Source organism: Mustela putorius, unplaced genomic scaffold, assembly GCF_011764305.1.
Source record: "Mustela putorius furo isolate JIRA1106 unplaced genomic scaffold, ASM1176430v1.1 tig00003834_pilon_pilon_pilon, whole genome shotgun sequence".
Taxonomy (NCBI): Eukaryota; Metazoa; Chordata; class Mammalia; order Carnivora; family Mustelidae; genus Mustela; species Mustela putorius.
In genome coordinates, this window is record NW_025421987.1 from 62,132,771 (window position 1) to 62,159,264 (window position 26,494).

At 35.5% G+C, this 26,494-nt stretch overlaps 1 protein-coding gene across 1 annotated transcript in view; it reads left to right on the forward strand.

Moving 5' to 3' along the window:
- Window positions 1-26,494, forward strand: part of RSRC1 (arginine and serine rich coiled-coil 1) — a 430,058-nt gene that overhangs the window by 399,243 nt on the left and 4,321 nt on the right. The window contains exon 7 of the mRNA XM_045088558.1: window positions 21,919-22,025. Within this exon, the coding sequence (XP_044944493.1) occupies window positions 21,919-22,025 (107 nt within the window). The remainder of the gene's footprint in view (window positions 1-21,918; window positions 22,026-26,494) is intronic.

Here is a 26,494-nt window from a genome sequence, read left to right on the forward strand (position 1 = left end):
CTTGTTAAACTTGGTATTTACAGGCTTCTTTATTTTTGCCAATGTGTGGTCTTATTGCCACAATGGTAATTTTACAGTTACAGTGGTAACTGTAAAATGGTGTCTAATCTTGGTTTGAATGAGCATTTCCAAGATTACTAACGGAATTGAGTTTCTTCTAAAGTATGTGTTGGTCATTGGTATTTCTTCATCTGCAACATGCTCTTATTAGGTTTTTATGTATTTGAGTTTATCAGTCCTTCCTTTTATGTTTTTAATTTTTTTTATGTCCTATTCTATAAAAATTCTTCCCTAATTCAGGGTCTTACACATATTCTCCTTCACTGTCTTCTAAAAATTTTGTCTTTCATAGTTAAATCTTTAATACACCAGCATTGATTTTGGTATACAGTGGACTGTAGGGGGGGGTCCCAATTTTTCTCATGTGGGTAACTGTTATTCCAGCATCATTTATTGAATATGCTTTGTTTTTCCCTGCTGAACTGTGATGCCAGCACCTTCATCACCCAAGCTTCTCAATGTGTGTAGAGTATTTCTGGCCTCTCTGTCTTGCTGTATGTCCTGCTTGATCAAATTAATTATCCCTACACTAAGAGTGTTATGTATTAATTACTAGCTTTATAATAAGTCATGATATCTGGTAAGACAAGTGAGCCAGTTCATATTTCTCCATATGAATATTTTGGTTATTTTTAATCTTTACTTTTCCATATATATTTGATAATGAATTTTTTTAGATTCACTAAATTGATAAATGAATAGACTGACCATTTGATATGCTGGGATTTTTATTGAAATTATGTTGAATCCATAGATTTGGCAAGAAATGATATCTTTATGATATTGTATCTTCTTATCTTTGAACATGGAATAGCCCTGCATGCTAACTCAGGTCATCTTTAGTGTGTGTTAGTCAACTTTCACAGTTTTGTCCCTAATGGACTTGTATATTGCTCTTTGGATTTATTTTTAGTTGTACATTATATTTTTATGCTATAAAAGTAGTATCTTTTTAAAAATTTTATTTTCTGTTCATGGCTGATGTGCACAAGTGCAGTTAACTCTTAAATACTAGTTTTGTACTTAACTAATAAATTATCTGTAGGTACTTCTGAGTTTTCTCTACAATCATTTTTTTAATTTATTAATAGTCCCTTTTATGTTTCTTCCTTTCTAATTGTTACATCATTTGTTTCCTTGTTTTAATCTTATTGCATTGACTAGGACCACTAGTACATAATAGAAATGATGATAGCTAGAATGTTTATCCTGTTTGTGGACATAAGAATATGTTTTTTAACATTGCACCACTAAGTATGATACTAACCTTAACCTTTTTCAGTTTGGCTTGGTTTTGTAGGGGCAGGGGAGTAGGTTCCCTTTCTCAGGCTAGAGATGTTTCCTTCCTTCCCCTGTTTGTTTCTGATCTCAAATAAATGTTGACTTTTTTTTTAAGATGTTATTTATTTATTTGACAGATAAAGATCACAAGTAGGCAGAGAGGCAAGCAGAGAGAGAGAGAGAGAGGAGGAAGCAGACTCCCTACTGAGCAGAGAGTCTGATGCAGGACTCGATCCCAGGACCCTGAGATCATGACCTGAGCGGAAGGCGGAGGCTTTAACCAACTGAGCCACCCAGTGCCCCTAAATTTTGACTTTTGTCGAAGGCTTTAGGTTTTTAGTTTAGTTTTTCTCCTTTAATAAGACAATTTTATGAATTACATTAACATATCTTCTAATGCTGAACCAAATCTGTGGTCCTAGAATTAATTCAGCACAATTATGACATATTATCTTTTTTATTTTACATTTCTGGATTTCATTTGTTTAAATATGAATTATACATATATACGTATGTATATTGTATATATACAACATGTATGTTGTATATGTATATATACAACATGTATGTGTTTGTGTGTTATATTGTTTTCACTCTTTTACTCTTTTTGCTTCTGTGTTCATGATTTCTATAATGTTTCCCTTTTTGTACCATTCTTAACTAGTTTTGAAAGCAAATTTGTGCTATCCTAATAAAATGAGTTAGGAAAATCAATTTGGGTGACATCAAATTATCTTGTCCTTGAAGGTTTGGTAGAATTTTGCTATAAAACTTTCTGAACCTAGTGTTTATTAAGAAGTTTCTTGCAAGTGGTTTAATTTCCTTATGAGTTAGAGGACTACTACTAGGACTATTTACTTTTGGTCTTTGCTGATTCCTTACCTCATGTGATCTCAACAATACATTTAATTTGATTTTTTAAAATATTCTGTCCAGTATTATTTGTTATTGTGTTCAGCACAAGTATCATTTAGAGAACCTTTATCCTCCATTATCTAGGAAGTAGAAGTTTTTATTTAAACATCGTCTTTCTCTAAGGTGATTTACCACATCACTTCATTAAAACTCCTTTTTTTTTTTTTCAAAATACCAATACTCTCTAATTTGCCAAATCTAGCAGAATTTTTCTCATCTTCAACCTTCTAGCACATTCAGTACAACTCACCATACTAGTCTTCTTGAAACATGTCCACTTTACTTTATATGGCATTATAATACTTACCTGGTTTCCTTGCCAATCCTGGCTAGCCCTGTCTCTTCTTCGCAATTTGCAAGTATTGGCACTCACTGGAATTCCAGTTCTTTTCTCTTTATAACCTTTGTCCCTAGGTGAATTTGTCATTGTATGGAATTTGTCGTCCCATCCAAGCACTGGAGTGAGTGCTTGTATATGCTTGTGACTTCCAAATTTATATCTAAAGCCCAGACTTTCTCTTCTGAACCCCAAACTTGGAGACATTTTTTTTTAACATACAAGCATATCAAACTTCATTATGTTTAAAACAACTCTCAGTTCCCACCTGATTGGGATAGTAATCAACTTTTGCCTAAAGTCCCGCAGTAGCCTCACAATTAACTCATTTCTCTGCTGTCTCTTGATATACTAGAAAATGACTAGTCACTGCTTTGGAACTGAGTGCTCTGGAAATACCTCCCTGAAGACCTGGTATTTAAATTAAATCTGAATAAGAAGGGACTTGCTATAAAAAGAGAATTCTAGATGAAGGAAACAGCTTCTGTAAATATCCTAAGGTGAAAGTAAGTTTAGAACGCTTAAGAACCACAGGCAGGCCCGTGTGGATAGGATAAGGGTTAGAGATTTCATTGAAGATCTTAGTAGGAGCCAAATTATGTAGGATTTTATAGGATTTTGTAAAGAAGAGTGTGGGCTTTGAATTTTATTCTAAATGTGGTAGGAAGTCAATGAAAAGTGATAGTTTAAATTTAGAGAGTAAGAGAGAAAAATCAAGGTCTGGAGTTGGTAAAGATGTCAAGACTAGACCTAAAGATTTGAGGATCATTAGCATGTAAATTGTTTTTATAGCTATGGGTCACCTAGAGAGAAAATAAAGATAGAAAAGAGGAAGTGAGAGGTGCCTGAGTGGCTCAGTCAGTTAAGTGTCTGCCTTTGGCTCAGGTCATGATCCTAGGGTGCTGGGATCAAACCCTGCACAGGGCTCTCTGCTCAGTGGAGAGCCTGCTTCCCCCTCTCCCTCTGCCTGCCTCTTTGCCTACTTGTGCTCTCTCTCCTTCTGTCAAATAAATAAATAAGATCCTTAAAATTAAAAGAAAAGAAAACAAGGAAGTGGTCCAATGTAAACATTGGGGCACGGTAACATTTAGAGGATCTATTATAGGAAAATGAAGAATTGTGCCCAGTGAGGAGAAAGAAAATGAGGAGCATATGGTGTCATGGAAGCCAGATGAAAAATATATCAAGACTAAGGAAGTGGTTACTTAGATTGAATGATGGGTAGGAGTAGAAATGGAAATATAATCCTGCTCCTAGAAGGGTCATCATTAAGTAGTTTCAAGGACAATAAAAAATTAGCTTTTAAGTACCACCTAGAAATTCTTGAGAGCAATAAACAAGTATCTGCCATTTTCCTAAAATTAAAAAGAGAGACTCTTTAAAGAGCTTCCTTAACCAATATAAGAAAACCACATTCTTTAGCTACAGTAGCCTCTCTGTGATCAGTTGACCATTCAACAAATACCTCCTAGATTCCTTGTGAATGCTTAGTGTGATCCAAACACTATTCTTGTTAGACTTTCAAATATGACATTTGATTCCTTAATTCGTTTGGGCGTGACCCATTGCTATTTTATAGCAAAATTTAGGGATAATTGATAACCTTTTGGACCAGATGAGATTTTCTTAGAGCTTACGGCTTTGTAACATGTCTGACTGGTTAGACATAAAGAATGTAGGAACAAGTAAACTTGGCTTGTTAAAGGGACCTTTCTTCAGTTGTCTATTCTGAACAAGGACTTTTAGCAGTGAGTGATAATTGTTTGAAGTAGTACTGGCTTTTGTACAATGTTTACTAAAAAAGATTTTTTAGAATAGCAGGGAGATACTGAAACTTCTAAATCCATTTTCTGACTATGTTGGTCAATTAGCTTTCTGACGTGTTGGACAGTAATTGCTTCCAGGGACTGGTTTTACTGTCTGACTAATCACTGTCTCATTGCTTCTGGATTATTGACCTCCTATGTCCATCTGGCTGCCAGGATCAAGCCCTGAGTCAGCCTGTAAAAACTCTTCTTGAAATGTTTTAAATTAATTGTGGATTCGTAGTGGTTTCCTTTTCAAAGGTTTATTTTCAGTACTAATATTGTTATATAATATCAGTTTTGTGATTATTAAATGAGTTTAAGTAGGCCTGGAAGTGTTTATGCATGTATATATATGTGTGTATATGTAAAGTTTATCTTTTTACCCAGTCTTAGTGTCTATGAGTTCAAATTTTATTCTTTAATTTTTTACTTAAAGTTTACTTATATCCAAATAGTAATAGCCCCTGGTTATTCCAGTTTCAGGTGCTACAAGCTGGCAAATATACCTTCTTAGGGTTATAAACCTTTTAGGTTTATAAATTTCTCCACTTCTGTGGACCCATTGTAGATTTTTCTGCTTAGATTGTGAGATACTATAGAATGATTGCCACTAACACTGCCATCTCCCCTTTCCCAAAGATCAGAGATCTTTAAACATTCATCATATGTTGGTAGTTGTTGTTGTTGTAGTTATTAGGGATTAAGAATTAAAATGTATAAAAAATAGGTTACTCAGAAATTATGTTCCTATAGTTGGAGATTTGTCCTAGAGCCACTGTCCTCCCAAACTGGGCTGTAATTGGAAGCTCTGCATACGAAGCTCAGAACTATTGTAAATGTTCTCTCACTGTCTCCCTTCCCTTTCTTGTCCTTCCCCCTTTGCACACATCTTCAGAACCCCTTGTCTTACCTTACTCCCAAGGTTTAGCTTCCAAACAATCCTGATCTTCCCTTCAGTTCCTCATCTCCTGATTTTTCCTTTCTCCAAATTTATCAGTCCTGCAGGGCACTGTTCTCTTCTATGGAATGATAAACTTCTCTTTAAAGTGTTTCTTCATGCTTGTCCTTTAGCAGATACCATATCTTAATTTGGAAGAGAAGATGGAAATTTAATGGCAGCACTTGTTCAAGATAATATAGTTTAGTTTATTGTGAAGTTAGATCTTGGGAGTGCTGGTTTTCAGTCACTTCACCTGAAAGTAGAGCTGGACTTGCCCATTATTTTGTAATTTGGTAACTTAAAACATAGTGTTTTTCATGAGAAAGTACTATTAGAAGCAAATGAATGGTTAATATTAATATTACCTTGTTTCTATAGCTGATTTCTGTCATAGTCATGGAGGAATGGGCAATAATTTCCCATTTGTTAATTACTTTATTTCTTTGTTTGTACTCTGTTCCTCATCAATCTGAATGGCTCTGTATAGGTCTCAATTTAATGTGGCAAATGTGGGAATTATGGTAAGGTCTGCTTTATTGAAATCATAATGGATTAGAAACAGGTTAAAATGTGGAAACTTTTCTCTATTTTTATTAAGGTTATGATCATTATTGATGTGAGATTTTCAACTTAAATATTTACTGCCCTCTTCATAAAGTACAGTTTAAAAAACCAAATCATTAGGCTATCTTACCAGCATACTTTAATTGGAAAAAATATATAGCTATGCATATAAATCATAACTCAGACTTACTATCATATAATTATCATAACATTGTCAATGAGATTTTTAAGCCTATCCAAAGTTAGCTACAATAAGTTAAACCAAATAGGAATAATATATATTTCTTTGTATGCAGCTTGACCAACTGTATTGGAACATACAGAAACTTACTAGATTTAACTGTAGTAATAAAGATTTATGATTACCTATAGTTAATAATATAGATAATGTAGGATTTAGGGCTTTTCTTAAGTAAAAGCCAAGAATCTTATTTACATTTATTTGAAGGGCAAGACTGTAAGGAGAAGAAGGTATTTTCAAAATGATGGACCAAACAGAAAGATTATAATTACAGACATCAGAGTTCAGATAGGATGTGTAGGTATGTTGCTTCTTAAATGAAAGTTTGCAAAGTAGACATTATTCATCCATTTTATTTGGGTCTAGATGCCCCAGTTCTCTTCCCTGAACCAGTAGAATTTCTCCAAGTAGTTCAGACTCTCTTGCCCTTGGTTTCTTACAAGTCCCTGAAACACTTGCCTCTTCTAATTAGTCTGTCATCCTTTATTCTCCCTTCTGATTTTTCTTTCATCAGTTCCACCTGAATACATTTTCCAGGCCACATTCTTTAACTAAAAAACAAAATAAAAAACTTGACCATCAACATTTAGTCATTTAAACTATTTTCTTCTTATGTAGCAGCTCCTTTATAAGGTAATTTGAATGTGGCTCAATTTTTTACTTTAAATCAGAAGAAATAGAAATTTAACTTGGCAGTATCTTTTGGTAATAAGTAACATTTTTACAACTTGATCCCAAAACTATTTTTAAATTTGATTTAAGTAATTGGCAATTGTTTTCTTTTTTTTATTTTAAGTTTTGTACCTAATAAACTAATATTTGGAGTGTCTAATTTTATTATAATCATTTGTATTTCAGCTTATTCCTGAAACTGAATTTCATTATATATTACATTTTGCATCCTAATGCTAAAATTCCACATAAAGTGTTAAGAGCAAAGTTTTTTTTTTTTTTTTACTAAGAACCAATTTTATTTAAAATGCAAAAAATGAGGAATAATTAAAGCAGTTTTTTGAAAGAACAAAGTCCTATGATTTACACTCCCTAATTTCAAAATTTACTTTTAAATTATAGTAATGAAGTAATGAATATAGTAATGAAGTAATGAAGACTATGGGTTACTATAAAGATAGACATATAGATAAATAGAACAGACTAAAGAGACCAGAAATTAACCTTCACATATATGGCCAAATAATTTTCAACAGAACTACCAAGGCAATTCAGTGGGGAAAGGAAAAATCTTTTTAATAAATGCTACTGAAAACCTGGATATCCTTTTGGGGAAAAGAAACAATGACACTTATCTTATACCATACATAAGAATTAGCTTAAAATCAGGGCTCCACATCAGGTTCTCTGTTTGGCAGGGAGGCTGCTTCCCCCTTTCTCTCTGCCTGCCTCTCTGCCTACTTGTGATCTCTCTCTCTCTCTCTGTCAAATAAATAAGTGAATTAGCTTAAAATGTATTATAGATCTAGAAGAAAGTATAGGAGAAAATCTTTGCAGCCTTGAGGTAGACAAATAATTGATAGACACAAAAAGCACAAAATTTTAAAAATAATAAATTGGAATTTTTCTAATTAAAAAGTTTTGCTCTTTAGGATGCCAGGGTGGCTCAGTTGGTTGAGCATCGACTCTTGATTTCAGCTCAGGTTGTGATCTTGGGGTCCTGGGATTGAGCTAAATGTTGGGCTCTGTGCTCACTGTTGGCTCTGCTTGGGATTCTCTCCCCCCACCGCCGACCCTCCTCCTGTTCATGTGCTCTCATGTGCTCTCGCTCTCTTTCTCTCTCTCTTTTTCAAATAAATAAATAAATAAAATCTTTAAAAAATAAAAAGTTTTACTCTTTGGTAGACACCATAAAGAACAAAAAGGCAAGTCACAGAATGGAAGAAAATATTAGCGATATATATTGACAAAAGATGTATATTCAGTATAGATGAAGAATTCTTGTAACTCAATAATAAGAAAACAGACAACCTAGTTAAATAACGAACGAAAGATTTGAAACAATTTTAAAAAGAAATGAATGGTCAGAGCCTGGGTGGCTCAGTCGGTTATAGCATCTACCTTCAGCTCAGATCATGATCTCTAGGTCCTGGGATTGAGCCCCACATTGGGCTTCCTACTCAGCGAGGGTCTGCTTCTCTCTCTCTCTCTATCCCCCTCTCCCTCTTTCCCTTCCCCTCCCCAGCTCTTGTTTTCTCTCTCTCTCTCTCAAATAAATCTTTTAAAAAAAGAAATGAATGGTCGATAGTGTATTACAGAATGCTCAATATCATTAGTCATCAGAGAAATACAAACTTAACCATATAATCCATCCATTACAGTATTATATATTTACCCAAGAGAAGCGAAAATGTGCAGACTTTACGTAAATGTTATAGTAACTTTAGTCTCAAAAGCCAGAAATTGGAAACAACCCAAATGCCTATCAACAGGTGAATGAATAAACAAATTATGATTATTCATGTGATAGAATTCTACCAGTAATGAAGAGAACAAACAGTATTTCTACCCCACAACACAGAGCTATACTGCAAAAAAAACAAGCTGAGTCAAAAACATCAGACATTAAAGAGTGTACCATTTGTATGAAATTCTAGAAAATGCAGACTTAACCCATACTGGGTTTCTTTAAATGCAGTGATTTTATATGCTACACTTCATTAACATAGCAAAATACTCTGCTTTTAAGAAAAAGAAATTAATGGGGCACCTGGGTGGCTCAGTGGGTTAAGCCTCTGCCTTCGGCTCAGGTCATGGTCCCGGGGTTCTGGGATCAAACCCCACATCAGGCTCTCTGCTCAGCGGGGAGACTGCTTCCCCCCTCTCTCTCTGTCTGCCTCTCTGCCTACTTGTGATCTTTCTCTCTCTGTCAAATAAATAAAGAAAAGAAAAGAAAAAGAAATTAATGTCTTCTGCTGTTCACTACCATTCTCCCTACCTCATCTCTGTTTAAAAGATCAAAATTGAGGGGCACTTGGGTGGCTCAGTCTGTTAAGCATCCAACTCTTGATTTCAGCTCAGGTCATGATCTTGGGGTCATGGAGTTGAATCCTGTGCCAGGCTCCATGCCAGCATAGAGCCTGCTAAAGATTCTTTCCTTCTCCCTCTGCCCGTCTCCCTCTTCTCTCTGTCTCTCTAAAATAGATAAAATCTTTTTTAAAAATATCAGAATTATATATAAATTTGAAAAGCATATAAAATAAGCATAAATAATCATAATTCATCATGTAAGGTTATCAGATTCAAAAGCTAAGGAGGCATCTGGTTCAATGAGAACCATATGGAATATGAAGTACAAAGACTTGGTTTCATATTCCAACTCTGCTTCTTTTGATACCTCTTAAATGTTGAGAGTATCAAATGCTGTATTTGAAAAATGGGGATATTATTTATTACCAAAAATTATATCTGTTTCAGAATCAAAAAAGATGTCATTTCAACCAGAAATCTCCAGCACCTGGCAGATAAAGGCACTAAATACATATTGGTTGAATTAACGTCAATTTGTTTCTAAACCCCAGCATTTTTTTCAATGTGTTAAGGAAACTAAGGCACATGGGGCCACGGATTATTTTCTATAAGCTTATGAAGCCTAATACAAAATGTTTATAAGAAGAGGTCTTAGAACTCACAGCTTTGTATTGACAACTTAAATGTCCAAATACAATATGTTAGTTGCCTGTTTTCTTCTAAGATCATAAAGGAACAGATCACAAAACACTTGAGTTGAGGCTGTCTCACTTTTCCTGGCAGAGCAAGTCCCTTGGTAGAAAGAATCCCCGTCCTTGCAGAATTAAGCCCCACTGCTTCTAGTCCATGTATAACTTTCTATTAAAGATGAAATCAAACAAAGAACAAGCCATGAGAAGAGACAGAAGATAATCTTATGTTAATGATTAAAAAAAAAAACCCGTTTTTTGTTTTGTTTTTGTTTTTGGTGGAAGATTTCTGAGTGCACTCTCTACTCCCTACCCCAGTACCCTGGTGTTAGTGGAAGGCAGCAGCTACGCAACTCTGAGAGGTGACTGGGCTGGCACCAACACCAGTGCTTCTGCTATTTTCCCATTAAGTTTTCTTCCCCCAATAAGTTTTATTTCATTAATCTTAATGCCACATATGCATGCTTTCTCTAGCTAGTGGGTGGCCAGAACACAACAACTTGCAAACAAAGGCTAAGGCATTACTGGGTTGATATAAGAGAGTTGCAGAGTTTTTGTTGGTCTTATTTACTTTTTTTTTTTAATCTCCTCTGGACCTAGGAGTGAGTATAACCAGTGCTTTTTGAGGACCATAAGGGGAGTACAACTTCTGACTTTCCCCAGATTAGAGGAAGGAGTAGATTGCGTCTGGGTTCAGTTTTTGTGTCTGGAAATCTATCCTTTTACTAGTGTCATCCTCATATCAATTGATGCATCTGCTTTGCAAAATAGAAAACTATGGAGTTCTTAAATGCAATTGTAAACACACTTTTGGATAAACGGTTCTTTTATTTTTTTTTTAAGATTTTATTTATTTATTTGACAGAGAGAAATCACAAGTAGTCGGAGAGGCAGGCAGAGAGAGAGAGGGAAGCAGGATGAGCTGAGCCTGAGAGCCCAATGCGGGACTCGATCCCAGGACCCTGAGATCATGACCTGAGCCCAAGGCAGCGGCTTAACCCACTGAGCCACCCAGGCGTCCTTAAACGGTCCTTTTAATCTTTGAGTACTCTCTTCATTTTCAACTCATTCATTTCCAGGTTGCAACACAGTTTTCTTAAAAATAAGGATTTAAACATTAAACATTAACCCTAGGTAAAGAACTAAGGGGTTTTGGTATGCCATAGTTATTCTTTTTTTTTTTTTTAGTAGTTGTTTGACCCTTAAATATGCATATAATAGTCAGCTGCTATTAATAGTCCCAGCTCTCATTTGTTATAAAATTATAACTTTAATACAATGATGCATTACATCTTAATCATGTATTATTACATTTGAACCTGAACTATCATATGAATTTGTGAGATCTTATTTTTATATTAACATTTATATTTTATAAGGTATGTGGTGTGTGTGTATACATATATATATATTTGTTGTAGATACATTTGACTACATTTATATGTCCACAGAGATTTATAGAGAGGCATTAAAAAAACAAACAGGCATAGTCAGTCCTGGGTGTTCGTTATATATAAAGGTTATTTGGATGCAAAGATATAAAAGATAGAAGAACCTAGTAATTGCCTTTAAGATCAGAGCACAAAGCATTAGTTTGGATTTTACAAGGCCAGCCAGCAACAAAAGAGCAGTAATTTATGAGCTCAGCGTAAAAGAATAGCATAATTGCATTAAAAATTAATGCTAATGAACACTAAAATGGGGAAGGTGGTTATGATGAAAGTTTGTATTCATCTTCTCTGGTTTGAATGATGGCTAGTGGCTTGATTAATGGCTTAATTTCTATCAATTAGCGGGGAAAAATCTCCTGCGAGACAGGGGTAAATTGAGCATTGAATTACATATCTTGCTTTTGTGTGCTAAGAAAAAAGAGCTGCGTATCTCTGATATTAGCCACAGTGACAAATGTGGTGTGCCCCGCGATGTCTGCATTAGCTCTCCTGACAGGCAAGTTGTGTGTGGTTATGGGGTGTTTAGAGATGGCTGGCAGACAGCATTCACTGCAAGTTCCTTGGAAACAGACAACTCTTCCATCTCCAGAATTTTAATTAGAGTCAATAAGAATTCTAGAATGAAAATGGAAAGCAAATAGCAATTTCACATTCTGTATTCTGCCCTCTTGATCTGGTATACCTTGAATTATATTCCTTTCTTCAGTCCTGTTAAGAAATCTCCAGTAGCTTTAGCCTTGTTGGCGTTATTATTTCTTACCACTGTGTTAAAGTAGATTTGACTACTCATGTTTGTTACACTTGAAAAAGCATAAGGCACTAGTCTATGCAGTAGGTTACACAGTGATTATTGGTTTAGCCAAATGTACAGAAGCCGTTCTAGTTTTTTTTGCAACAACAGTTGCTACGCAATAAATAAAGAACAGCTCTGAAGTGGTAATTTACTAGTCAGGTTGTTTTCAGGCTTAGGGGAAAGAATGCAGTTCTCTAAAAACTTATTTTTTAATACATTAATAAAGGTTTTGGGGATGTGACTTGCATAATTCTTTCAAAACTTTTTCAAGTATGTAAGCTTCTAAAAATACTGTCTGTAACCTAGCTCAAGGTAATGCCAGAAAACCGAGATAATACTTATGGCATCAAATAAAGCATTAAAATACAGAATAAGAACAATCCCAAGAACACTTACTATTTCTAGTAAATGGATGGGAAAGAGGGAAAAAATAATTTGTTTGGCAGGTGTGGGTAAAGAATTTATTTGACAAGGAATTAATGACTTGATCACAATGACTAGGTCCCCCATTTCTACCACCAGCTAGTTATGTGACCTTGACCATGTTACTTCACCTTAGTTTCTCATCTGTACAATGAGAATAATAATAGTACTATCTCTCATAGTTATGAGAGTTAACAGAGGTAATCCATATGTAGTGCTTTGTGCAGAGTGCCATAATGTAAGCTTCTGTTACTGCTGGGATTTTACTCCTTCTACCAGAACAGCTCATCCGGCCTTTTCAACAACCATTTAAATAAAAAATTAGCCTTTGTGACCTTCCTCACTGGAAAGGCATTCTAGGATATTGACAGACACTTAAGTAAAATACATTTGCTTTATAATCCCATTTCTTTATAACCACACAACTACTATTTTGGGGAGTTTGTGTTACTAGACACCATTAGGAAGAGGCAAGGCCTTTCCCATCTCTTGAGATTGGAGGCTGAGGGCCATGTGTCTGGGGGAAACACTGCTCCCCCATTCAGCCTGCAGTGTTCAGTGAATCCGGGTGGATCCAGTGTCTTGGCAGCTGATAGAACTTTGGCCTTTTGTGCCTTCTCAAAGATGTGCGTAGCCCTGTCATCTCTTCCAGTCTTCCCAGGCCTGCCACACCACAGGTGATGCCATGAGAGGTGGAGCTAAAGCCAGTATACCGGGCTGAAAAAAGGTTGCTAGCCTGAAACCATATGGCCAGAAATGGAAAAGTTTTTATGTAAACTTGTTAGGCAACTTCCATGTCTTTACTACTCTGACTAAATTAGCACTCAAGTACTATGTCTAGTCTGTCATTTATTAAGTGCTTTTAGTGTTTCCTCACCCTGGGCTAGCACCCGTATCATCTCCTACATTTTCTTGGCTTCCTTCACCTGCTTTTTCTCTCTACTGGATTCACCACGTCAGAGAAGATTTCCCTGCTCACCCCATCTGAAATAGCTCCCTTTCTCCTTTCTAGCCCTCTATGCTGCTCTGTTTTTCTTGATATTATATTGTTTATTTATGTGTTTATTATTTGTCTCTCCCATGAAGGTAGAAGCTCCATGAGGAAAGAAACTCTTGTTTCTAAACCCCTGTTTGTAGAACAATGTCTAGTGCATTGAATGTGCTCCAGTACTTGAAAGGAGGAAAGGAGAGTTAGAAAGGAAGGGAGGGAACTAGAGAGTCAACCTCAGCTATTCCATGATGTTTATTCCCATTGCACAGAGAAGAAGACTGAGACCATTACAACTTGAACCACTTGCCCAGGGTTACAGAGTAAATAGCAGAGACAGGGTTTAATCCAGACAGTCTGAGCCCAGAGCTATTACAACTAACTGCTTAAAGACACTTAATTTTTTAAGTTACAAAAACTTCTTATAATTTGACATCCCCCCCCCCAAGAAGTTTTATTTTTTTTAATGGTTACTTTAACATCCTTTCAGTTTTTCAACCAAAGTTTATTGACTGCTTACTAGGTAATAAAGCATATGACACTAAGTCCTGGAGTTGACACAAAAAGTTATGTTCCCTCCAGCTGGGGAAATGAAGCTTTCACTAATGAAGAGATTAGTATCAGTGCAAGGCAACATATGCTAAGAGCCAAATGAATTATGGAAGAGGCCCTTTTCTCACCGGTGGCAAAAGAAGGTAAGAGGGAAGATTGAGAAAAGGTGAGAGCATTTTAGGTGAGAGGAGCTAAGTGAGGTATTCTGTATGCATTTTTTTTAAATAAAGCCTAGCTTGATACCCAGTTCACTTTCACTTATTAAAATGTTTCTCAGAAACTCTTCACTGGTACAGTCACATTAAAATTATTCCTGTTACTTAATTTGATACAGAAAGCTGTTTAATAAGATTAGTCTGTCTTGGACCTTATCCAAGAAGGGTTATTAGAAGTCTTCAGGAGCCTCATTGACATATATAACCTGGCCCATATATAACAGCTTCCAGAAGAGCAATAGACCAGCCACTTTCTACTTAAAAAGTTTTCTCATCTTTCTAATTATTTGTGGGTATCAGTTCTAGGAATTTTTGCCCAAGGATCTGGGTCCTATGAACAACCTTAAAATGTTTAGGTTAAATGAATTTCTAATATATGCTCTGCATGTTTTATGAAAAAAATTATTTAAAATGTACTGTTTTGAAGGGAAAAGAATGGCTGCATTTTGTTAAAATTTGTGTTCATGAGAAAGTGGTATAAGGACTTTAGAATTTCAAGTAAGCTTAGTGGCTTTTTCCACGTAGGTTTTGTTTAGAGTTTACTGAATAACTACCTTTTTTTGTTTGTTTATTGGCCAAAGTCTGTTGTTTGCTTTTTTAAAAATTCTTACAACAGGACTTGAAAATGCTTTGCATTTCAAAGACTGTTTTGCTTTCAGTATCGATATATTACCATAAACGAATTTCATAGATGTACCCATTCTTAGCTAAAATTTGAGTCAATTTAAACTGAAAATAAGATATTCTTTTGTGTTATTCATGTATTTTTAGCAGTACTATTAGTATATAAACTTTTTTTTATTGGAAGAGTAGCATGAGTACCTCAGAAACTATGAAGCCAACTGACCCAAACTCTTTGTAACATAAAATGTATTTTAACTTTGGGGAAATTCATAAAATATTAATATTCAGAAGGAGTCAGTTGAAGATGAGATTTTCATGTGTAAGATACCTTTCATGGAACTCATGTTGGCTGTTATCCCATGATTACATCTTGAGTAATAGTGCCATCTGCTGTTCTCAACTTAGCATTGCTGCCACTTTAGAGAGTGGTTTGTGTAATCTACAAATGGACTATAGAGTAAAATTTTGCCTTTTCAGATAAAAGGTTTATATTGGACCTTACCATCTTTACTCACTAATCTTAAATTTGTGTATCATTTGATAATTTTTTTCTAATTCTGTGAAAGTTGTGTCAAATTGTGTAAAATTGTCAAATATAACTTGAAGTGGTTGGTGAGCCTTATTTGTATAATATAACATCAACGTAACAAATAAAATGTTTGATTTTAATTTTTTATCACAAAAGGAACAAAATGATTTTCCATGTGGTGTGTGTTTCCATGTGTGTGGTGAATTAGTATTGATTGTCTTTAGTCTGTAGTGACTTTGCTTTCTGACTCCGGTATTTTTTTTAACATGAAATATGTATCCCTTCTACTGAAATTTTACAAACTACCTATGAAAGTCATTTTATTTACCAGTAATGTTTATAAAATAGCATGAAATGCTAATATCTTTCCTTCATGTTTACCATGTTAATATCTAAAACATCCTATAATTTTGATTCTCTCGGTAACATTGTACCTTGTCTTTATTTTTACCTCTCAGCTGGTGAATAAAGATACTTCGTATGCTAGGCATTCGTTCCAAGCATATAAATGATGAGTAGTTGTAATTCACATATCTCCTGTTCTTAAAATTGGTAAAGAATTTTTCAGTGACAAATTGGTATGTAAAACTTAAGAACCTGAATTTAAAGCAATTTATTGTATCTTATTGATGTGTTTTATTCTGCTTCCCAAAATGACAGGATTATATTCAAGACCTATATTTGCAGACATTGATATTTAAATTTTGAGTATGAAGCCCTTTAAAACATGTTTTATGCCTGTTTTCAAACAGCATGAAGATTAGCTATTTACAAGACTAAAAATGTAACTCTCCCGTGAATTCTTCAAATTTTAACTTAAATAACTCTCTCTTACTCTTTAATTTAAATATCACTGATAAAATGGTTCCTATATTGAAAGGTAAAAGCTACGTTGGTTTATTTTCATATTGTAAGTCAGGCAAACTGGTTTTCTCTTAGCTGCCCTGTCACTTTGTTAGGCCTGAAGTGATCTTTAAAGAAACACAAAGATAACGTTCTGGTTTTCTCTAATCTTTTTCCTTCCTTCCTTTATAATTTCTCCAATGCTATTTTGTTAAACATACTGGCCCTTGGGCCAGCTTCTATGATAATACTTTTATTTGTATTAGGAGCTAGTTGTACGTCCATATTTGAAGCTGCAAACACTATAAGCTTTAGACATCAAGTACTATTTGTGAGCTCACCTCTGACTTTTAATACTAATGATGTGCTTTGTAAATCCAAATGAGAGAATATGTTAGAGAAAAAACCCAAGGCTTCAAATAGTTGATATATATGAGACATCATCCTGAAGTCTGAAATACTGTCTTTTGATTGGGAATTAATGATGGTGAAATAATAGTGAGATTAACTAAGACCTATACAAACAAGTGTATTTTCACATTGACAAATTAAAGTTGGATCACATGGAATGGTACCCATTATGACTTTTCTCTGCTATATTAACACTATTATACATGCAAGTAATAAAAATATCATCCACTGGAATATATATGTTCACATTAATAAATTAGCTGGGCAAAGAATCTCCTCATTTGACAAGCTCAGTATATTGTATAATTAAAATGCACAGGAGCTTTTATTCTAAAGCATGTGGAGCTATTTGCTCAACCATGACAGTGACAGTACTTTCTTTTATGTTGCAAATATAGTCTTCTTAATTGGGAGTGTGGGCTTTAGCAGCTATTACTTCCAAACATTCCATGCATTATTTTTCACAGGAGAAAGGACTGGTTAGAGCTGTCAGGGACACATTTCCAGAAGACTATCTTTCCCTGAAATAAACTAGAGGTTGCATAATTTCGTATAATTACAATTTACAATTGGCCAAAAGTTGAAACAAAGATTTTTCATAAATAGTTAATTTTTATTGAAATTATTAAACCAAATTTCTTTTCATACTCTTTGTAACACTTAGTATTTTCTGTTTAGATCTGTAGGGATATAGAAATTACTTTGATGCAAACAACTACCTTATTGTCAAACCACTTTTTATGGTTGTTTCTTAGGATATAAATCTAGTTATTGTCCAGAAAGTCTAAAATCCGCCAAATTTTTAGGTGTTTGTTGAATATACAGGAGCTCCTAATTCAGCTATGTATTCATATCAGCTTAGAGCAAGAGTTTAAACAGAGTGTGTGAATCATAATGTTACATTTTTCCTGCGGAGCCTAGTTTGTGAAAAAAAAAAAGAAAAATATGAAACAATACATTTCTTAAAGCACTAATTGGAAAAGCAAAAGACTGAAAACAACTCAAATGACCACCAATAGGGCATTGGTAGGGGAAAAAAAAATCATAAAACAGATAAATATACAGCTGTAAAATAGAATGGGAAAGTCTCTGTACTAGGGTGGAATTATATTAAAGACATAATGTGTAGTATGTTAATTTTGTGTAAGAAAGAAGTGAATATGTATACTTATATTTTCAGAAAGAAAAAAAGGAAGGATAAAACCAAAATCTAATAAAACTGGTTACCTGTGGATTGGGGGAAGACCTGAGAGAATGGGATAGGAAAGGAAACTTAGACTTCTCTGAATGATATTTTACATTTTGACTTTGGAATCAGGTGTTTTATGCAACTAAAAAATAATATTAAAGACAAGAAATAACAATTGTTGTCAAGGACATGGAGATAAAGGAACCCTTGTGTACTGTGGGAATGTTAGCTGGTGCAGCCACTCTGGAAAACAGTATGAAGTTCCTCAAAAAGTTAAAAATAGAAATATCACATGGTCCAGTAATTCCATAATTCCACTACTAGGCATTACCCAAAGAAAACAAAAACATAAATTCAGAAAGATAATATGCACCCCTATGTCTTTTGCAGCATTATTTACAATAGCCAAGATATGGAAGCAACCTCAGTGTCCGTGGACAGGCGAATGGGCAAAGATGTGGGGTGTGTACATACATACACACAGACACACTGGAATATTACACAGCCATTAAAAGGAAGAGATCTTGCCATTTGCAACAACATAGATGGACCTAGAGACTATTTAAGGGAAATAAGTCAGAAAAAGGAAAATACCATATGATTTCACTTATATGTGGAATCTAAAAAAACAAAACAAATGAATAACAAAAAGCAGATTCAGATTTGTATTCTATAAATACAGAGAATAAACTGCCAGTTGCCAGAGGAGAGAGGGGTTGGGAGATGGGCAAAATGAGTGAAGGGAAATGAGAGGTACAGGCTTCCAGTAATGTAATGAGTAAGTCTTGAGAACAAAAGGTATAGTATAGAGAATATAATCAATGGTATCATGATAGTATTTTATTATGATAGTAGCTACACTTGTGGTGACCATAGTATATAACATATAATTATATCTAGTAGTATATAACATGTAATAACATATGAATTACTATGTTGTATATCTGAAACTAATGTAACATTATGTGTCAACTATACTCAAATAAAAAATACTAATATTAGGGAGATCTAGGTAGCTCAATTGGTTAAGCATCTGCCTTCAGTCTGCCTGGGGTCATGGGATCATGTCCCACATTGGGCTCCGTGCTGAGTGGGGAGCCTGCTTCTCCCTCTCCCTGCGCTTCCCCCTACTTGTGCCCTCTCTCTTTCTCTCTGACATATAAATAAGTTAAATATTTTAAAAATTTATTAATATTAATCACAAGAACAATAAAACAGAAAGCAAGAACTCCATAAAAAATGAATTAAAATAAATTGAACCTAGCTATGTATCTTGTTGGTAGCCTAAGCACATGGAGAATTATTTCAGGTAACTCTAGAGTATACAGTTTTGACATTTCATCAGTGGAATAATTCCTGACATCAAAAAGAATCATAAAGAGGGGCTCCTGGGTGGCTCAGTGGGTTAAAACCTCTGCCTTTGGCTCAGGTCATGATCTCGGGGTCCTGGGATCGAGCCCCACGTCGGGCTCTCTGCTTGGCAGGGAGCCTGCTTCCTCCTCTCTCTCTGCCTGCCTCCCTGCCTACTTGTGATCTCTTGTCTGTCAAATAAATAAATAAAATCTTTTAAAAAAAAAGAATCATAAAGAAATTTTAAACTGTATTAATTCATCTTGTTAATCGTGATATTAATCTCTTTACTTTGAAACTAATACATACTCAACTCTCATATTAAGAGAAACAACTAACAGCACCTGAGTGGCTCAGTGGGTTAAGTGTCTGCCTTTAGCTCAGGTCATGATCTCAGGATCCTGGGATCGAGCCCCACATCAGGCTCTCTGCTCAGCGGGGAGCCTGCTTCCCCCTCTCTGCTTGCCTCTCTGCCTACTTATGATCTCCTCCTCTCTGTGACAAATCTTTAAGAAAAAATAGAGAGAGAGAGAGAGAAACAACTAATACTTTTGATCATATCATTAAGACTTAAGTTTTTTTTTTAAGATTTTATGTATTTATTTGACACAGAGAGAGATCATAGGTAGGCAGAGCAGCAGGCAGAGAGAAGGGGAAGCAGGCTCCCCGCTGAGCAGAGAGCCCGATGCGGGACTCAATCCCAGGACCCTGAGATCATGACCCAAGCTGAAGTCAGAGGCCCAACCCACTGAGCCACCCAGGTGCCCCAAGACTTAAGAGTTTGAAAGTGAGAGAAAAGACAAAGATATATAAAATCAGAGACCTTAAAAGTCCTCTAATCTTTAATTTGATTGCTAATATCAGCATGAACTCATATCACTTTTTTTTTCCTTAAAGTATGCATTTCCTGTCCTACCCACTGAAAAAGCTGAGAAGCAGTGACAATCCAGGAACAGTGAACACCCCTGGTGCCCCAGTTACTGTCTTTAAATAAATATCATTTCCCACTCAAAGGAGTCCGAGCCCTTTGGAGAAATGGCTAAGTTGAGGTCTCAGGCAGGAACTGTGCAAGATGAGCCTAGAACATCTTCTCACCCCTTTACTATAAGCAGTCATATCGAAAGGATGAAGGACCAACTTCAGGAGGTCCCCACTGCCCAAAGGTAGAATAACTGAGCAACAAAATATGAAAATGATTACATACAATAAAATATATTAAGCATATAAATATTCAAGAACTCATAATGCTTACCTCTGGATCACAATCGACAAGTAAAGGGGAAAATTAAACATTTATTCTACCTTTCCTGTACAGACTACTTCACAGTCAGTAAGGGAAGTCCTTCATAACAGAGAAATCAGAGCTAATAAATGCAGGGAGAATAATAGAATTAGAAAAATCACCCATTTTGCAACATCTCATGAAATGATGGATCGAATCAACAAACATTAATGTCTGCTGAAAACAATAAGTGAGAGGTTGGTGAAGAACTTTATAATAGAGTCAGGCCAACATCACCTTAGACCCACTGATCAATTTTAACATCCTTAAAATTGGGAGAAACACATCCCAATACAGTGTAATGAGAATTACACATCACCTATGATGTATCCTTGACCAAAAGAAATTGAACCTGAAGTAATCCAGCCTCTAGATCTAATTATTGGTTTACATGAAATTTGAGGAATAGAGGAACATGTTAAATGACATCATGAGAATAAAATCAGCCAGATCTAGAATGGAGAAAATTTTCAAATGTGAATAATCTATTCCCTTCAATAAATAAATGGCAATGGAAGGGACAAACTGAAGACAGTCAGTCATTAAAAGGGATTTAAGATACTTATCAACAAGGTCTAAGGTATGGACCTTGTTTGGATCCTGTTTCAAACAAACTATTTGTAAAAACGACTTTTGTTTTAGACAATCAGTGAAAATTAAACATGAACTGTATAAGATGATATTAAGGCATTATTCATAATATTATCAGATGTGAAGATGGTATTGTAATTATATTACTGTTTGGTTTTTTTAAGTCTTTATCTGAAATTCCTACTAAATATTTAGGGGTGATACAGCACGATATCTGGAAGTTACTTTTGAGTACTCCAGGTCTACCCAAGAAAATGAAGTGAGGGGCAACTGGGTGGCTCATTGGTTAAGCATCTGCCTCATGATCCCAGGGTCCTGGGATTGAGCCCCTTGTGCTCCCCGCTCAGCGGAGCCTGCTTTCTCCCTCTTCCTCCGCCTGCTGCTCTGTCTACTTGCGCTCTTTGTCAAATAAATAAAATCTTAAAAAAAAAAAATGAAGTGAGGATGAATAAATATGAAGTAACAGAGTTCCTGACTATAGAAGCCAGGTGATAGGTGCAAATGGATTCATTGTGCTAATTCCTTTTATATGTATTTCCATGATAATTTTTTTTTAATATTTAAGGCCCTCCCCCAAGATTAGCCCAGATTAGCTTGGATCGTTATAGCATTGCTTTCTCAGCAATGTGTTATTAGGTTTTAGGTGAGAGCCTTGGTGTGTAGGAATGTGATATTTGTGGATCTCAAGGGGAAAGTGTTTTTTTTGTTAGAACGTAACTATAACATCTTTTCATCCAGTTAAATTCCAGAAGTCATAAAAATTACTTCATAGAAAGAAAGAAGCTTGCTTAGAATAGTGTTGTTAACAAGCTTACACACCAAAATATACTGACATTATACCCCCCCCCCTTTTTTTTTAGACCAAGCCACCCTGGTCGAACAAGTAAAAAGAGTAAAAGAAATTGAAGCCATTGAAAGTGATTCTTTTGTTCAGCAGACATTCAGATCAAGTAAAGAAGTCAAAAAGGTAAGTTTTCATCCAGACATTATGAATAAGCCTTTAGATTCCCACTGAGGAGATGCTTTATTAATGGATTTTACTTAAATGTAAGTGCTTCTTCTAACAGATAGATGAAGTAGGGTGAGCGAGTGTCAGCGTGTTATTGAGAGAGAGAGAATGAATCAGTGAGAAGCAGTTCAAGTTTAACTTGTAAAAATATATCTGATGCCATTTTTATTTTAAAATTCACTGAGAAGACAAAGTAAAATGTCAACAGTTCTAAAGCAGTAATATGCATTTCATGAACATATAGTTTTCTTTTCAAGTGTCTGCATCGACTTTTTGAATTGACACTGCTAGAGAAAAGTTAGAAGAGAGCTTTAACAATCAGATTATTACCCAAATAGTAACACGTATCTACACTCTTTGCCCAGATGGGTATCACTTATTCAGCTCCAAAACTCAAAAGGAGTTTTGATTGGCATTTTATTTCTGTTGAATATTGCATATATTCTTTCAGTTATTATCAGGGCTGCCTTTAGGAATCTGTTCCTTTAGTCAGAAAAGGCATTTCACTGTAATCTGCATGTATTCTTTAATAACATGCATGTAATGAAGACATGGTATTATTACCACTTATTCAAAAATATTCTGTATCTGTAAATGAATTAATGACTGTAAAATATCCTGCTGACAAATTTATCTTAATTCATCTATTTTTTTTCTCTGATACTAGATATTTAAGTAGTTGTAAGCCTGAAGGTATGACATACATGTTTGTAAATATCCATTCTTAGCCCCTTAAGATCAAGTTTTTCAAGATGGAGTTATCTGCTTAAGGTTCATATTATTTCTTTTCACACGTGATCCCAAAGTCATCCTCCGCCCACATTGTCCCAATACAGATTCTGCCCACAAGTACAAGGAGATGTCTGCCTCTCACACCCTGGTTAACTCCAAGTCCTTTTTCCCATTTACTGACCTGATAGGTAGCCAGGCAAAAATTGACCTTCTGTTTTTCTATTAGCATTTCTTTTATTGCTAGTGACATGAACATCTTTTCAGTTACCATACACATTTTAAATCTTCCTGGAGAGGTGACTTGAGCATGTGCTGCGTGCCTGGGTGCACAGCACCAGCCAGCCCTGGTTAGCCGTGGTCGCCGCCTCCATTTGCCAATTTCATTTGAACTTTTTGTAGTGTACCACCACGACTCCTATAAAATGGTGGAACTGTAAAATGGACATCCATAAGTATAGTTGCTCATTTTATTTAATACCTTACTCTTGAATATCTTACATATTTAAAGGTCATTCATATGTCCTAAAAGAATTGTAATATTTGTTTTCTGAGGTTCACCCTGACTTCCCAGGTCTCAGTGGACTCACTGAAGATAAACGGCATTTTCTTTCTGTGGAAATACTTATTCCTCTCTAGTTACTACACCAGGTTTTCCACTAAACAACTTTTCCCCTTTTGATAGTAATTATTAATAATAAACTTATTTGGGGACGCCTGGGTGGCTCAGTCAGTTAAGCGGCTGTTTCCAGCTCAGGTCATGATCTCAGTGCCCTGGGATCGAGTCCAGGTTTGGCTCTTTGCTCAGCAAGGAGTCTGCTTCTCCCTCTACCCTTTCCTCCACCCCACTCGTGATCTCTCTGATACTCTCTCAAATAAATGAAATCTTTTTAAAAAATTATTTTAAAAAATAATAATAAACTTATTTTTAATTCAATTATTTTCCCTCCAAGATACTGGCAGCTCTTCCAATAGCAAGCAAATTGCTAGCGAAACCAGCAATGAGCAAGGAAATTGATCAGAAGTGTACCTGATATAGAGGAAAGAGGGTGGAACTTAGGACTCAAGGGGAGAGTTTGAATTTTAACTTGCAAACTTCCTGCCATAATTTATGGTCTTTAGCAAGTTTCTCAACCTCTTCAGTCCTCAGTTTCCAAATTCATAAAATAGAACCAAAAACACCTACGTTTTGGAGTTATTGAGGAATAAATATAATGAGTATCAAATATCTAACCTGGCTCTTGATCCAATAAATGCTTATTTTTAGATAACATACTCTAGTATCTAAATTGTTTTATATCTACGTACATTCTGTAACTAAGCAGTGCTTAAAAACTTCTACTGTAGGTGCTCATTCTGTCTTAAGTAGCAACACCTCACCCCATTTACATTTTTTAATCTTCCCCAAGTTTCCATGCTCACCAGTAAGGCAGACCTCTTGCTGAAAAACACAGAAAATCTTTAGATCTGATTTTACCTTTAAAGTCTTTTGAAAAGTGTTAATGTAATAATATCAGTATATTTCCATTTCAGAATTATGTTTTCACCTCACTGCAGCCACTAGAAAAGTTTTAAAAGATTATTTCCCATAACATCTGAAGGTTATTTATCTTAAGCTAACTGACTAAATCCAAGGGAAAAAGTCTTCTTCCTAAATCTCTAACTAAACCCAGTATAGTTAAATGGCTTTCCATCAGACCAGTATAAAGGAATTTCACCTATATCTCTGATCAAAGGGATCATCATTATTAATTATTTTAATAATTAGTTTCTGTTTTAGTTTTCATTGCCAATTTGGAATTTTCTCTCACCTTCAGTATAGCTTTTCTTGCACTTCTAATTCAGATGCCACCATAAGGGATAGGGAAGACTAAGATGAAATAGGGGCCTCCTGGGGCACCTGGGTGGCTCAGTTGGTTAAGCATCTGACTCTTGATTTCAGCTCAAGTCATGATCTCAGGGTCATGAAATCAAGCCCCACATAGGGCTCCATGCTCATCAGGGAGTCTGAGATTCTCTCTCTCTTTCCCTCTGCCTCTCCCACCTCGCACGTGCTCTCTCTCTCTCTAAAATAAATAAATAAATCCTCCCAATTTCAAAAGGAACATTCATGAATCTGTGTGAGAGCAACTCATCTACTGTTTTAGCTGTCTTTTCAAAGAGGTGCCCCTGAACAATAATTCACACAAAGAAATAAAATCAATTCTGGAAAGTCTTGAGCTGGCTAGTGTGATGGAGAAGCAAACGCAGCCTAGAAATACTAATGCAGCACTGTGAGCTGGGCCACTTAAAAATGTATTTAATTAGGGGCACCTGGGTGGCTCAGTGGGTTAAAGCCTCTGCCTTCGGCTCAGGTCATGATCTCAGGGTCCTGGGATCAAGCCTCACATCGGGCTCTGCTCAGCAGGGAGCCTGCTTCCCTTCCTCTCCCTCTGTCTGTCTCTCTGCCTGCTTGTGATCTCTGTCTTCCAAATAAATAAATAAATAAATTTTTTAAAATGTATTTAATTAAAATATTTTACCAACATCTTTATTTCTTTCCTCTAAAATTAAAACCAAATAAAAATCTTGGGTTTAGCCGTTGAGAAGCAGTGGTCAAAAACATGAGATGTAGGGTCAGACAGATGTGGGGTCAGGTCTGATTCTGCCATTGACTGGCTGTGTGTCCTTAAACCACATGAGAACCCCATGGCTCTCTTATCTTAAAAGGAGGTAATAGCCCTAGCAAAAGTTTTTTATAAGGATGAGCAAGATACTTTACATAAAACAGTTAGCCAAGTGCCTGACACTCAGGAAATAAAAGCTGTTATTATTCTTTCTCTCCCTGCTTCTGTTCCACCTCTTCCTCTTCCTGAATGCTGAGGGCTGCATTTGGCTATAGCGTTCTTTTTTTTTGTTGTTCTTTTTTTAAGATTTTATTCATTTATTTGACAGACAGAGATCACAGTGGGCAGAGAGGCAGGCAGAGAGAGTGTGTGGGAGAAGCAGGCTCCCCGCTGAGTAGAGAGCTCAATACGGGGCTCTATCCCAGGTGCCCCTGGCTATGGCGTTCTTAAAAGGAATTGGAGATGCAAAGATTCTCATTTTGGTTAGGTCACAGCTTGTTTTATGTAATTTTTTATGGTTTATAGACCCTAAAATTCTCATTGGAGCCTTGGTGACCTATTGTATTACTAAGCAAATAATTAAAAAATTTACTTCACAGCTTACGTAGTAGCTTACTGGTTCAGTGTACAGACAGAAGCTTCAGGCCAGTTTGTTTCAACACAGCATTCAGAAACATTAAAACACTAACCAAATGATGTAAAACAATGTTGTAACATAACCCCACTTTGTTTTTTATATTTAAATAATTTAAAGTGATGAAAATAATAATGGCTATCATTAATGCTAGACATTTAACATATTTATCTAAAATACCAGTAACCTTTATTTAACACTAAGCAAGCTAAGGCTCAACAAATTTTAGAACCCATGGTCAAAGTACTAATAAATGACAAGAAAGAACATTCACACAAAATTGATTCAACCCCAGACCCCATGTTTGTTTTTAGTCATTCGGTGTCATAATTGTGAACTCAGTGCACATTCCTATTGACGTATAAAGCATGCATGCATTCACTAATGGGGGAATATGCTTTTTAAAAAAAATGGCATTTACCTTAGTGAATGTACAACAGTCTAAAGTATTAGCCATC